This window comes from Trichomycterus rosablanca, chromosome 15 (genome assembly GCF_030014385.1).
Source record: "Trichomycterus rosablanca isolate fTriRos1 chromosome 15, fTriRos1.hap1, whole genome shotgun sequence".
Lineage (NCBI taxonomy): Eukaryota > Metazoa > Chordata > Actinopteri > Siluriformes > Trichomycteridae > Trichomycterus > Trichomycterus rosablanca.
The window spans coordinates 27,312,815-27,327,680 of record NC_086002.1 but is presented as its reverse complement, the minus strand read 5'-3'; the positions used below and the strand labels follow the sequence as shown (position 1 = coordinate 27,327,680).

General features: G+C 38.5%; 1 protein-coding gene and 1 pseudogene across 1 annotated transcript; both read right to left on the bottom strand.

Moving 5' to 3' along the window:
* Positions 1-10,487: 10,487 nt before the first annotated feature.
* LOC134328960 (histone H3-like) lies at positions 10,488-10,897 on the bottom strand (annotated as a pseudogene).
* A 2,292-nt stretch (positions 10,898-13,189) lies between these two features.
* Positions 13,190-13,705, bottom strand: LOC134328979 (histone H2A-like). The gene has a single exon (XM_063010217.1). The coding sequence runs from the start codon at positions 13,574-13,576 to the stop codon at positions 13,190-13,192; it is 387 nt and encodes a 128-aa protein (XP_062866287.1). The 5' UTR covers positions 13,577-13,705.
* Positions 13,706-14,866: the final 1,161 nt, after the last annotated feature.

Below are 14,866 nucleotides of genomic sequence, written 5' to 3'. Positions count from 1 at the left end.
TACATTTTACCTCCGCGTATAATCACCGCGGTCACGCCATCTGCACTTTAAAAAAGCTCGCTCACGCTACCCACACTTCATTTTTTACTGCGAAATGTTGGCCAACTGAAAAGTATGAAGATGAAAAGTATGAGCATGTACAGCACTCAATACTTAGTTGGGGCTCCTTTTGCCTGGATTATGGCAGCAATGCGGCGTGGCATGGAGTCCATCAGTCTGTGGCACTGCTCAGGTGTTATGAGAGCCCAGGTTGCTCTGATAGTGGCCTTCAGCGCTTCTGAATTGTTGGGTCTGGTGTATCGCATCTTCCTCTTCACAATACCCCATAGATTTTCTATGGGGTTAAGGTCAGGCAAGTTTGCTGGCCAATTAAGAACAGGGATACCATGGTCCTTAAACCAGGTACTGGTAGCCTTGGCACTGTGTGCAGGTGCCAAGTCCTGTTGGAAAATGAAATCTGCATCTCCATAAAGTTGGTCAGCAGCAGGAAGCATTAAGTGCTCTAAAACTTCCTGGTAGACGACTGCGTTGACCTTGGACCTCAGAAAACACAGTGGACCAACACCAGCAGATGACATGGCACTCCAAACCATCACTAACTGTGGAAACTTTACACTGGACCTCAAGCAATGTGAATTCTGTGCCTCTCTTCCTCCAGACTCTGAGACCTTGATTTCCAAAGGTAATGCAAAATTTACTTTCATCAGAGAACATAACTTTGGACCACTCAGCAGTCCTTTTTGTCTTTAGCCCAGGCGAGACGCTTCTGACGCTGTCTTGTTCAAGAGTGGCTTGACACAAGGAATGCGACAGCTGAAACCCATGTCTTGCATACGTCTGTGCGTGGTGGTTCTTGAAGCACTGACTCCAGCTGCAGTCCACTCTTTGTGAATCTCCCCCACATTTTTGAATGGGTTTTGTTTCACAATCCTCTCCAGGGTGCGGTTATCCCTATTGCTTGTACACTTTTTTCTACCACATCTTTTCCTTCCCTTCGCCTCTCTATTAATGTGCTTGGACACAGAGCTCTGTGAACAGCCAGCCTCTTTAGCAATGACCTTTTGTGTCTTGCCTCCTTGTGCAAGGTGTCAATGGTCGTATTTTGGACAACTGTCAAGTCAGCAGTCTTCCCCGTGATTGTGTAGCCTACAGAACTAGACTGAGAGACCATTTAAAGGCCTTTTCAGGTGTTTTGAGTTAATTAGCTGATTAGAGTGTGGCACCAGGTGTCTTCAATATTGTACCTTGTCACAATATTCTAATTTTCTGAGATACTGAATTTGGGGTTTTCATTAGTTGTCAGTTATAATCATCAACATTAAAAGAAATAAACATTTGAAATATATCAGTCTGTGTGTAATGAATGAATATAATATACAAGTTTCACTTTTTGAATGGAATTACTGAAATAAATCAACTTTTTCATGATATTCTAATTTTATGACCAGCACCTGTATGTCTAACTGTTTAAAAAACTAAAATCCTCTCTTTTGTAGATTCAGGTTACACTCGCGACTTTGAACTCAGGAAGTGAGAGATTTGGAGGAGCAGTTGAAGGCTGCATTGAGTTAAAGTGAAAGTGAGCTCTTCGGTTTATGTGGAGAGAAATATAAAGTTTTCTAGATAATCACGGTGAGTTTGTGAATATAAAGTTGTAATATGTAAATGTTATTAATCCGTATTTGATGTAGAAATGTTTAGGATTGATTTTATTAACACCGTTATTTAGGCGTGTCAACAACAACACGGAGATTTTTTACACTTTAGTCTTCTGTGTTTTACTCTCATCCACACGAACTCACAAACCCACGATTAATGAAAACAGGATAAAGAGATTTCTGAAAACTGCTTCTTTGTTTTCGTCTGGTTTCATAAATACAGCAGATTAACTATTGGTATGTGGCGTCTTATAACATATTATATGATAACATATAATTGATTAATAATGTTTATAGTGGTGTATGTGTATGGGGTTCTATAAAGCATTGAGTTAATAAGAGTAATATAGTCGTTATGAGTAGTAGAGTAACAGAACAAAAACGTGACAGTAAAGAAGAGGGAGCTGTAAATTGCAGCGGTGGTTAAAATATTACGCTACTAATGCAAAAAAAAAAAAAAGAGAGATTATTAATCAGTAATTATTATTCAGAATAATATAACAATAATAAAATACTATTCTAGGTACTCAACACAGGGTAATTACAGGCATTTTAGAACAGACATACTGTAAAATATTAACTGTAAATAATCATAATTACTCATAATAATCAATTTGTTTTTGCTATTACAGTTGTTGTCGTAATAATAGTATTATTGGTGATGGTAGTAGTAGTAGTAACTGTAATTATAATGTTATGGAGAACCAATAGACAATTAGTGGAGCGTTTCTTCCATCTAGTGGCCAAAATGTGACAACACACTAACAAAATGTATATGTGTGTAAGTGTTTTCTTTTATGCATGTACTTTTTATGTATCTTTGTGAGTGTGTGTGTGTATATATATATATAATTATATATACTACTCAAACAGATAAACAGATACTACTAAGAAACAAACTGGTGACAAACATACACAATACACAACACAGAATTGCAGGACTGCAGTCTGAGTCCAACACTGTTTAATATCTACATAAATGCATTAGTGTGCAGCCCCCGGACTCACTCTGCAGGACGGGGAAGTAAAATTTCTACTCTATGCAGCTGCACCTAGACCTGTTGGAGCAGTACGGGCCCTAGCAGTAAATCTAAAGAAAACAAAAATGATTGTCTTCCAAAAACAAACCTAGATGTCAGGAACACATGGCACCAGTTTACCGTGGTCAGCACTGCCCTGGAGCACACAATGCAGTACACTTACCTTGGTCTCATCATTACATTTACATTTTCAGCATTTAGCAGACGCCTTTATCCAAAGCAACATACAGTACAGTTACAGTGTACAATCTGAGCAGTTGAGGGTTAAGGACCTTGCTCAAGGACCCAACAGCAGCAACCTGGCAGTTCTGATTACTAGTCCAGTACCCTAACCACTAGGCCACAGCGGTACTCATTACTGCATCAGGGAGTTTCAGCATGGCAGTGAATGCACTAAAGGAAAAAGGTGGCAGAGCCATGTATGCAATCGGTATGGTATTTTACAACATTGACATTCCCACCTCAATGGAGTAAATTATTTGTTAGTGTGATACAGCCCATTGCACTGTACAGGAGTGAACCTCCTCACCTGCAGGGCAGAAATAGGCCGAATATAAACATACAAAAAAAAATCTCAACATGTCTTGATACACCTAAAGTCAAGTCCCAAAGAGTCACTACAATTTAAAGCACTACAGAGCCAAGAACTGACCCCTGAAATAAATGCCCTCAGCCAGCTGGTCCTGAGACTCATTGACCCTCAAAATGGCCTCAGCATAGATTACAGCACTGTCCAACAGCTCATAGCTAACAGTAAGAACAGGTATCTAGAACACTGGGAGAACCAAATCCAATCTCACAGTAGACTAGAATACTATTGTGAAATAAAAAGTAAGTACAAACTGGAGCCACATCTTACAGTGGAGACAGAGATGCACTTCCTTCTTCACTGCCAAAAATTCAAACCAACACAAGAAAATGTCACAGACAGATTTAAACAACAAATCCCAAATCACCAAACACTTACAGAATTAGAAAAATTACAGAAAATGCTCGCCGCACAGTACCTGAGACACACACACACACACACACACACACACACACACACATCTATATATGTTTATTAAGAAAAATTTTATATCCTCTGTATATCTTTATGTAAATTAGACAAATTCTTTTTTTATTGTCTAATATTTTTGTTCTCTGTTCAGTTTTACTGTTTATAGTTTGTACTGCTTTGGCAATATTGTTTTCTACTGTCATGCCTACAGAGCTACTTGAATCTGAATCTACATACTACATAAATAACAGCAGTCAGAAACTGAGCATCATGTTAGGAGAGGAGAAGGAGAGAAGCACTGTAGCAGCTCAGTATGTAGCTGCCTGCAACAGTCTGAGAGACACGGACTGATACACCCGAACAGAGGAACAGTCGGAATTAACCCACAAAGAGAAAGTGTTCCATATATACATGTCTTTTATTTTATTACTTTTTATTTTTTTAATTTATATTAATTTATATTATATTTACAGAACATAAAATTAAATAAGAAATATTTAAGCACCACTTTTCAGTTAAAGCACCACAAACATGACATGAGGTAATATTTGTGATGGTCATCCTGATGATCTGTATGAATCTCATGAATAACTGATGACACTTGTACCCTTAATTACTAAAATAATTAATATATTGCTCCTGCATTAAGACATACATTAGCAGTGGTGGACACTAACTAAGTAAATGTAACTAGTTGGGTGAGTTTTTACCAAGGTTATAATAGTTTTGGATTTTTCATTATAGTTTAGTTTTATTTCGTTTTGACTTTTTTTTCTCTAATTCAGTTAGTTTTAATTCGTTTTTAGAGTGCGTTTGCTAGTTTTTATTAGTTTTTATTATTTGTTTAATGCTTAGTTTTAGTTTAGTTTTTATTAGTTTTAGTATTAGTTTTAGTTTTTTCATACTTTGGGTTATTTTTCAGGTGCAGGATTCAAAAAGGTCAGAGTAAGTATTGTGTAATAAAAACTCAACAAAAGATACCATTTAAAAAATTTATTCAATTACTGTTGAACAGTCAACTGTCCACAAAAACTGTAACAGTCCACAAGATAGCAGCCTTAGATGCAAAATGTATGCAATACTGCTGCTGAAAAGGACACACATGAACATAATAATTAGGGCTGTCACGCGATTAATAATGTTGGGCCCCCTTAACAAATTGCAGATGCTGATAGCTGATCAGAATGAATTAAAAGTCACTCAGAAGTTACACCTCAAGTTCAAATTCCTGCCTTTGGTATTTTTACTGCACAGTTTCAGTTCTTTTAATTTTACTTAACGAAAATATTGTAATATGTGCAGCCAATGTGGGGGGGGCAGTGAGGTGAGTGGTTGAGTTCATGTTGTGGAGGACCCCCTGCCATGGGCCCCGGTGCACCTTTTGTATCTGCCGTAGTTTTTCCTGCACCTGTAATTTACACAATAACTATTTTTTCTTAAAAAAAGGGCTATTCTAAGAAAAGGACTGTTGTTTTCTAACGTCTCACTGGTCATGTAATGTGAATTACAAATATATTGTCTGGTCTTTTAAGAATATTAAGTGTGCTATTGGGCACAGGGAGCAAGTGTGTAGGGAAGGTCTCAGAATTGACCATGTCCACCTGTGCTTATATTTACATTTACAGCATTTTTGCAACTTACACGATGAGCTGAACACAATAAGCAATTGAGGGTTAAGGGTCTTGCTCAGGGACCCAACAGTGGCAACTTGGTGGTGGTGGAGGGGCTTGAACCATCAACCTTCTGTTTACTAGTCCAGTAACTTAACCACTGAGCTATCACTGGCCATTATAATGTTCTTAATCAGCGTTCTGCTTCATGCACTTTTAAGAAATGCAATATTAACCACAGATACACACATTTACATTAATTACAATAATTTAATAGTTTGATTCAAAGGTTTCATCTTGAGATTTTTTTTAAAATTGCGATAAAAAAATGTAATGCGTTAATCGCGATTACGACAGCCCTAATAATAATATAAACTAATTCATGAGACACACATTAGGGAGCTCAATCTGAGAAAAACATCAACTTTACTTTTGCTGGTGTTTTGCAGGATAGCGTGGTGAGCAGAAACAGAAACAGTGCCATCAGGGACCAATCTCAATCCGCTCCCTACTCACTCCCACTCTCCACTCCGCCTCCGTTTGCGCGTTCACGTGGAGTGTCCCTCTGTAGTGGAGTGTTAGTGAGGAGGGAGCGGATTGGGAAAGACCGCATGAGGTGCCGGTAACTAACGTAACTGCTCGAGTGGAAATAATCGATTTCATATCAGTTCACAATGCTCATAGACAAACACGAAAACGAAGGCTATTCTATCTATAACTTTAGTACGTTTTAGTTAGCTTTGGAAACGCAAAATACAGTTTCAGTTAGTTATCGTTTTTTCTTTTAATTACCGTTTTTATTTATTTCAGTTAACGAAAATGTTTTTTCAATTTCAGTTTTCGTTATTTCGTTCGTTTTCGTTAACGATAATAACCCTGGTTTTTACTTTAACTCCACCACATTTGGTAGTGAAATGTTTTACTTTTTTCTCCACTACATTATGAACAATCTGTGGTTCCTTTTGGTTTGTGTGAATAAAAACGTAACATTGTCAAAATAAAGGAAGCGTGAAGCGATCACACCAATCAGTGTTTTGTTCTTATGATAATTTTAATAAACATTTTTATCTCATTTTTGTACAAGGACCTGTTTCAGGACCTTGTACACGTAGATAGCGTAGCTCTCCTTCCTGGCCTTTCTGCGCTTCTTGCCTCCTTTGCCGGCGGTCTTGGTGACGGTTTTCTTGGAGCCCTTCTTGGGTGCGGCCTTCGCTGGTTCAGGCATGATGCTGCTGTTTCCTCTAGAACAAACTGCAAGTGACTGTAGACGCTCTACACGCCCGCTTTATTAACCCTGCATGCTGAGTAAGACAAGATGAAACACGTAACTCTGATTGGTCCAAGGTCCTGGGTTTCTATTGGACAGGAGACATACCGTTCCACGCCCCCTTCTTCCCCATTCACTAGAATCTGTTCTTTGATGTCTGTTCCCGCTTAATCTGAGGTCGATATATGTTTAAAAACCGAATATAAAAGAAGCTAAACGAGAGATCTGATAGTAAACGTAATACTAAAACTACTAATGATAATTCAACACTTTTAGGGCTACATAAGTGAACTGATAAAAAATGCATCAGTGAATGTGTTATTTTTATTTATAATGATACTGGGGGCTAAACGAGTGATTTGCAAATCTACAAACGCATCAGTGAACGTACTACTACTAAACACTAATAATAATAATAATAAACAAGAAGGAATTTCTCTTTTGTAGAAAATATGGGTGGCTCTTAAAAGAGCCGTTGTGTTAGCGTGGAGGTCTGAACGTTTAACCCCCGAATCCGTACAGGGTGCGTCCCTGGCGTTTCAGAGCGTACACCACGTCCATTGCGGTGACGGTCTTTCTCTTGGCGTGCTCGGTGTAGGTGACGGCATCACGGATGACGTTCTCAAGGAAAACCTTGAGCACACCGCGGGTCTCCTCGTAGATCAAGCCGGAAATACGCTTCACACCGCCACGGCGAGCCAAACGGCGGATGGCGGGTTTAGTAATACCCTGGATGTTATCACGGAGAACTTTGCGGTGACGCTTAGCGCCTCCTTTTCCAAGACCTTTGCCGCCTTTTCCTCTTCCGGACATCGTTACTGCTCTCGTCGAGATGAAGCGAGTGAATGCAGGACGAGCGTTCACAGCGAGCCTGTTATTTCCCTCTACCGGACCTAGTTGAAGACAATGAGGCGGAGTTAAGCAGTGACCGCCCACTGTGACCGAGGCTGCTCGGAGTAGATCTCATGTAAAGCGCATGACTTAGTACCTCCACTGTTTTTACCCCACAGTAAATCAGTCCACAATCGATGTGATGTATTCCACATGAAATATTTTTCTGTAACTAATGTTTAATGTTAAGAATTTTTTTCTAAACATGTTGTGCCAGAACAAAGAAACAATCCTAAACCCTATTACAATTTACTATAATCGCCATGTTTGTCGCATTTTTTAAAAATTGTACAATTAGGTGGGACAAACAGCCATTAGAGACATGACAGTGTAGCCAAAAAAAAACATATTAGGAATATGGAAAGACAGAGTGGGAGAATACAGCAGTGTATGATCAAAAATTAATTTTAGTTCAAATCAGTACAGTTGTAGTGAATATTGAATTTGAAACAAACAAATAGCTTTAGAAACCTTTCAGTGCTTGTGAAAGTAGCATTAGAGACACGTTATGATAAAAACAAAGATCTAAAAGACCTGCAGCAGTGTAGGAGGAGGTGTAGGGTCAATAGAACATGAGGGTAAAATTGTGTTGGAATGTGTAATATATAAATGGACAATGCCAGTGTTTGTTGCTAGCTTTTGCGGATGTGTGTGTGTGTGTGTGTGTGTGTGTGTGTGTGTGTGTGTGTGTGTGTGTGTGTGTGTGTGTGTGTGTGTGTGTGTGAGAGAGAGAGAGAGAGAGAGAGAGAGAGAGAGAGAGAGAGACTGTGTCTGAGAGTTCTGAGTTTTAAAAAATGCATGTTAATAAGTGAGATCTCTTGTGTAAGTGTAGGAGCCATGTGTTGTTTTAGAAATGTGTCCGTATATGTGAACTCAAATTAATTAATTTATTTATTTTCTTTTTTTATGGGGTTGGTGTTCTGTTTTTTTTTATTTCACTCTCAGTTTATGATTTAGGTGTGTGCGAGTGAATCCATCTTCACCGTAATGTGTTCGCGAACAGAACTGTGAGTGCAATAGATAGAAACTGCAATTTCTTAACAAGACATGGGCGTCTATTTATTTACTGAAGTCAGAAGTAAAGCCGTTTAAAGTTTACAATTTAAATCCCCATTACGGTACTAAACACAGAGTGAAATACATGAACGTGAACAATGTACAACATTCAGGTGTGAAGCTTTACTAGCTCAAATACAAAAGCAACAAGGTCTTTTTATAGCGCTTTATGTACTTTTTGGAAATCACAAAGCTGCTCTTGACTGCTTCAAAGGACTGAAAAACTGTCCTTTAATGAATTAATTAAGTTCCAAAAGTTATAGAAATAAGATTTTGTGTATTGTTAATGTGAAAGCCTACACTTTTTATGCCCACCTGTTTTCATGAAAGTAAATTAAATGACCTAATTTGGGTTAGATACATGTGAGGGTTATCATAGTTACGGTTAGAAACATGGGGTTATATTAGTATGGTTTAGAAATATTTTGGGGTTATATTAGTTTGGGTTAGAAACATTTTGGGGTTATATTAGTTTGGGTTAGAAACATGTTGGGGTTATATTAGGGTTAGAAACATATTGGGGTTATATTAGTTTGGGTTAGAAACATGTTGGGGTTATCATAGTTTAGGATAGAAATAACTTGGGGTTATCCTAATTAGGGTTAGAAACAGCTTGGGGTTATCGTAGTTTGGGCTTAAATTGAGCTCAACAGATATCACCTGTGCTGCCTAGGAACACAAGGCGCACCTGGAGCTGACGAACCACACCTGGGTCCTCATGCCTTCAGATCAGGTAGCGAGAACAATGAGTTCCAGCCTGAGTGTGAGTGCCAGCCGGAGAACCTGCAAACGGAGACAAAAACCCGTCAGAAATGGGAGTCGGTGCTGCGGGACTCAGAGGGCAAAGGTTAAAGTAACACACACACAGTGGCGGCTCAAACACATGAATTACCAAATTAAAAAAGGCATCATTGTGAATACGGTTCTTTTATTACCATTATTACAATAACCAGTCTTATGGTTAACATTCAATATTCTGCTCATTCCTTATGCCTTCATCCAGCGTGTTTACATTCTACCAATGTACAGCCATACTGTAGATTACACTCCAATCAGTTAATACCATCTCTGTGTAAAATACAGACTGTGTACACCGTGCAACACCAACGCCACTAAATCCTCCTAACAATTTTTTATATTACATAAAAATACATTAAAATACACATACATAAAAGAAAACACACATACACACATAAACACACAGATTTAGTTCGTGTTTTCACATTTTGGTCACGAGATGGAAGAAACGCTCCACTAACCGTCTATTGGTTCTCCATAACATTATAATTACAGTTACTACTACTACCATCACCAATAATACTATTATTACAACAACTATAATAGAAATAAAAATCATTATTATGAGTAATTATGATTATTTACACTTAATATTTTACAGTATGTCTGTTCTAAAATTTCTCTAATTACCCTGTGTTGAGTACCTAGAATAGTATTTTATTATTGTTATATTATTCTGAATAATAATTATTGATTATTAATCTTCTTTTTTTTGCATTAGTAGCCTGATATTTTTACCACCGCTGCAATTTACAGCTCCCTCTTCTTTACTGTCATGTTTTTGTTCTGTTACTCTACTACTCATAACGACTATATTACTCTTACTAACTCAATGCTTTATAGAACCCCATAAACATACACCACTATAAACATTATTAATCATGTGTTATAAGACACCATCTGCCAATCTTTAATCAGCTGTACTTATGTAACCTTGCTTATAATTGTTGTAAGAACATGTAAAGTACATCTCTACACACACACAAACACATTAACCAGGTTTTCCTAATATGTATAACTGATAAATATAACTAAATTATAACTCGGAACATGCACACAATGGAATAATAAATACATAAAAAAGTTATGAAAAATGCCCATTTCAGTGGAAGCATGTAAGTGGCTCTTAAAAGAGCCTTTGAGGATAACTGGATGGAGTGGGTTCGTTTAAGCACGCTCTCCGCGAATACGGCGGGCCAGCTGGATGTCCTTAGGCATGATGGTCACCCTCTTGGCATGGATGGCGCACAGGTTGGTGTCCTCGAACAGACCGACCAGGTAAGCCTCACTGGCCTCCTGCAGAGCCATGACGGCAGAACTCTGGAAGCGCAGATCGGTGTTAAAGTCCTGAGCGATCTCTCTAACCAGGCGCTGGAAGGGCAGCTTGCGGATGAGCAGCTCAGTGGACTTCTGATAAGGCGGATTTCACGCAGAGCCACGGTACCTGGCCTGTAACGGTGAGGTTTCTTCACACCGCCAGTAGCCGGAGCGCTCTTGCGGGCAGCCTTAGTGGCGAGCTGCTTCCTCGGCGCTTTACCACCGGTGGATTTACGAGCGGTCTGCTTGGTTCTTGCCATCGCGTCTGGAACTCCGTACTTCACGAACTGTAGGACAGAATATGTTAACCCGCCCAACACGCTCTATTTAAGTACCAGAGCCGCTCCGCGCTCATTGGGCGTCTTGATGACGCACTTTTCTCATTGGACGAACGTTCTAACGTCAAATGTCGCTGACTGGTCGGCGTTCTGCCGCTGCCTCGTTTCAGAAAACACAGTATTTTCTCTATGCTGTTGGCGGGATTTATAATACTTTCCATTGTTTCTTTGTGCTTTTAAAACACAGCCTACAATCGCATTTAAAGTATATACCTTTTTAAAAATATATTATTGATTATTTCGTTCATTTTGCTTATTATTATTGTTATTATTAGCATTATTATTGTTCCATGCGTATTACACAAACGCGTTTGTTGCACCACTTTTAATCGTCTATATTGTTGGTTTTGCTACTGCAAGAGAGCTGTAACTTCTCTTATGTTTACATACATAGGGACATATGTAAAAATAAATGGGGAAAAAATAAATCACATATTGATTTGGTAATTTTACTTTTTTTTATTTAATATTTTATTTAAACTTCATCAGAGTACATGGAAATTACATTACATTATCAAGACAATCATTTACAATTTTAAAATCTTCCACAATTCAGAGTCCTTAAATAAAACATTCATTGTTCTTATTCTTTTCAGTTCAGTTCTTATATTTTTATAAACATTCTCTGCTGAAACAAACTGTTGGTCAATAGTCATTCTGCATCTTGTTTTCCATAATTTAGACTTCACAATACACAGTACTAACCACAGGAAGTTATGTTTATCTTTAGGCATGATTTCATCAAAAATACCGAAACAAACGGACTTCATATGAATTTTAATCTCAACACCTAAATTTTCCATTTTGCTCCATACTTCTTGGGAACGATAACACTCTAGAATAAAATGTTCTAAAGTTTCCTCTGTCTGGCATTTTGGCATAGGGCACATGTTTGTCTTCACAAAACAACTCCACTTCACTACAGATCTCACTGGAAGTCTCCTCACTGCTACCAACCATGTAATATCCCTTAACTTCTCAGATATTTTTTTACATAAGATATTATTTACACATTCTTTCTTTTCTTCCTCTCTAAGGCCTCTAAAATCCACTAAATTACAATATTTCAAATCTACTATTAGCTTGTAAATCTTTTTATTAGAATCCTTAATCCAATCTATATTCAAAACATTAAATTTATTTATAAAATCACCATAAATTAATTTATAATAAGGAACTAAAGCTCTAGAGCGGCCTTTTTTCTGTTTCCAATTTGTGATGTTTCCAATCCAATCAGCTTGTCTGTTAATGCCATTTGCAATAATTTTACATACAAAAATTTTTGTTTTAATGGAAAGATCAATTGCTCCTAGACCACCCATTTTTTTCTGTTTATATAAAAGTTCACGCTTAGTTACTTCACGTGTTGAATTCCAAATAAAATTACAACATAATTTATTCATATTTTTAAGCCATTTATCTGTGGGAGGGAACATACAGGATAAAAATATTATTTTTGATAAGATAAAGGTCTTAACCATATTTATTCTTGTTTTATAACTTAAATTACAATTTTTCCATTTACTAAATTCTTCTTTAATAATTTGTTCTTTTTCTTTCCAGTTATAATCTACACAGCCATTGTTATCAAAATATATACCTAGGACTTTAAGATGTTGAGTCTCAGATACATCAATTGGAAATTTTTTATTAATGTCTCCAATCCACACACATTCTGATTTTAAAACATTCAGGGTGGCTCCTGACACTTTCTCATATAAGGAGAAATGTTCATAAATAATGTCTAAATCTTTTCTTGTTTTAATGAACACAGTAATATCATCAGCATATGCAGAAATTATAAATTGGTTGTCACCTAATCTAACTCCTTGTAGTCGTTTATCATTTCGAATTTTAGTAATTGCTTATTATTATTGTTATTATTAGCATTATTATTGTTCCATGCGTATTACACAAACGCGTTTGTTGCACCACTTTTAATCGTCTATATTGTTGGTTTTGCTACTGCAAGAGAGCTGTAACTTCTCTTATGTTTACATACATAGGGACATATGTAAAAATAAATGGGGAAAAAATAAATCACATCTTGATTTGGTAATTTTACCATGTCATAGATCATGTGTTTTATGCCGTGTGATTCTATGAAACGATATTGCATTTAATTTGTTTACACACTATTTGGGGAAATAGCACTTTATCTGTGGAAATGGGTGGCTCTTAAAAGAGCCTTTTAGTTAGAACACGAGAGCGACTTTACTTGGCCTTGGCTGCTTTCTCGGTCTTCTTGGGCAACAGAACAGCCTGGATGTTAGGCAGCACACCGCCCTGAGCGATGGTTACACCTCCAAGCAGTCTGTTCAACTCCTCGTCGTTACGCACGGCCAACTGCAGATGACGAGGGATGATACGAGACTTCTTGTTATCTCTGGCGGCGTTACCAGCCAACTCGAGGATCTCGGCGGTCAGATACTCCAGCACGGCAGCCAAGTAGACAGGAGCTCCAGCTCCCACACGGTGGGCGTAATTACCCTTACGTAGGTGTCTGTGAACACGGCCCACGGGGAACTGAAGGCCGGCACGGGATGAGCGAGTCTTGGCCTTAGCCCTAGCCTTACCACCGGTCTTCCCTCGGCCACTCATTTTGATGATAAGGTGTGTTCGTCGAACAAAACTGGAATAAACTCAGAGAGAGCTCGAAACGGTATAATATAGGCAAACTGGCCTCTCTCCTATTGGCTAAGAGCGAAGGTACAGCTGAGCCAATCATAAACGCGCCGTCATGTCCCAAGGGAAACACATACTGCCCCCCCCCCTCTCCTCCGTTTTCCCGCCCGTGTAATGTATGATACAGAAAAGCTTCTCTTAAGCAACAATTACATTATATTATTTACATTTACATTTTTAGCATTTAGCAGACGCTCTTATCCAGAGCGACTTACAGAAGTGCTTCTATAGTGAACATTTCATTTCTCAAGTTTAGGTAAACAACAGTCAAAGAACACAAATCTGCTAAAACCTGTTAGAACCAAAGTGCTGCTTTTTTTTTTTTTTTTTTTTTTTTTTTTTTTTTTTTTTTTAAATGGAAAAGAATGGAACAAAATGTTAGTAAATAAGTACAAGTCAGCCTAAGTGTTTAGTAAAAAGATGGGTTTTTAATCGTTTTTTAAAGACAGCAAGAGACTCAGATGTTCGGACAGACAGAGGAAGTTCGTTCCACCATTTGGGCGCTAGAACAGAGAACAGCCTTGATGCTTGTCTTCCTTTAGTCCTGGATGGAGGCTCAAGTCGAGCTAGACTAGAGGCTCGGAGGTTGCGTGGTACAGAGCGGGGTTTGATAAGGCCACGAAGGTAGCTTGGGGCTGGTCCATTTTTGGCTTTGTAGGCGAGCGTCAGTGTTTTAAACTGAATGCGTGCAGCTACAGGAAGCCAGTGAAGAGAACGTAGCAGTGGGGGGATGTGGCAGTGTTTAGGTTGGTTAAAAACCAGACGGGCAGCTGCATTTTGAATGAGCTGTAAGGGTTTAATCGTGGACATGGGAGCTCCAGCCAGAAGGGAGTTGCAGTAGTCCAACCGTGAGATTACAAGTGATTGCACCAGAATCTGGGTAGCTTCCCTGGAGAGAAATGGACGAATCTTCCTGATGTTGTACAAGAGGAACCGGCATGATCTTGTCATGTTGGCTATATGAGGAGAGAATGTCAGCTGGTTATCAAGGACAACACCAAGACTTCTTGCCTTATCAGATGGTCTGATCTGGGAGTCATCCAGAGAAATGACTAGGTCCTGGGTTGGAGACTGATCTCCAGGAATGAGCAACATCTCTGTCTTACTGGGATTAAGTTTCAGATGATGAGCTGACATCCATTGTGAGATATCTCGCAGACATGCTGAGATGCGAGCTGAGACTTGCGTGTCTGAGGGAGGAAATGA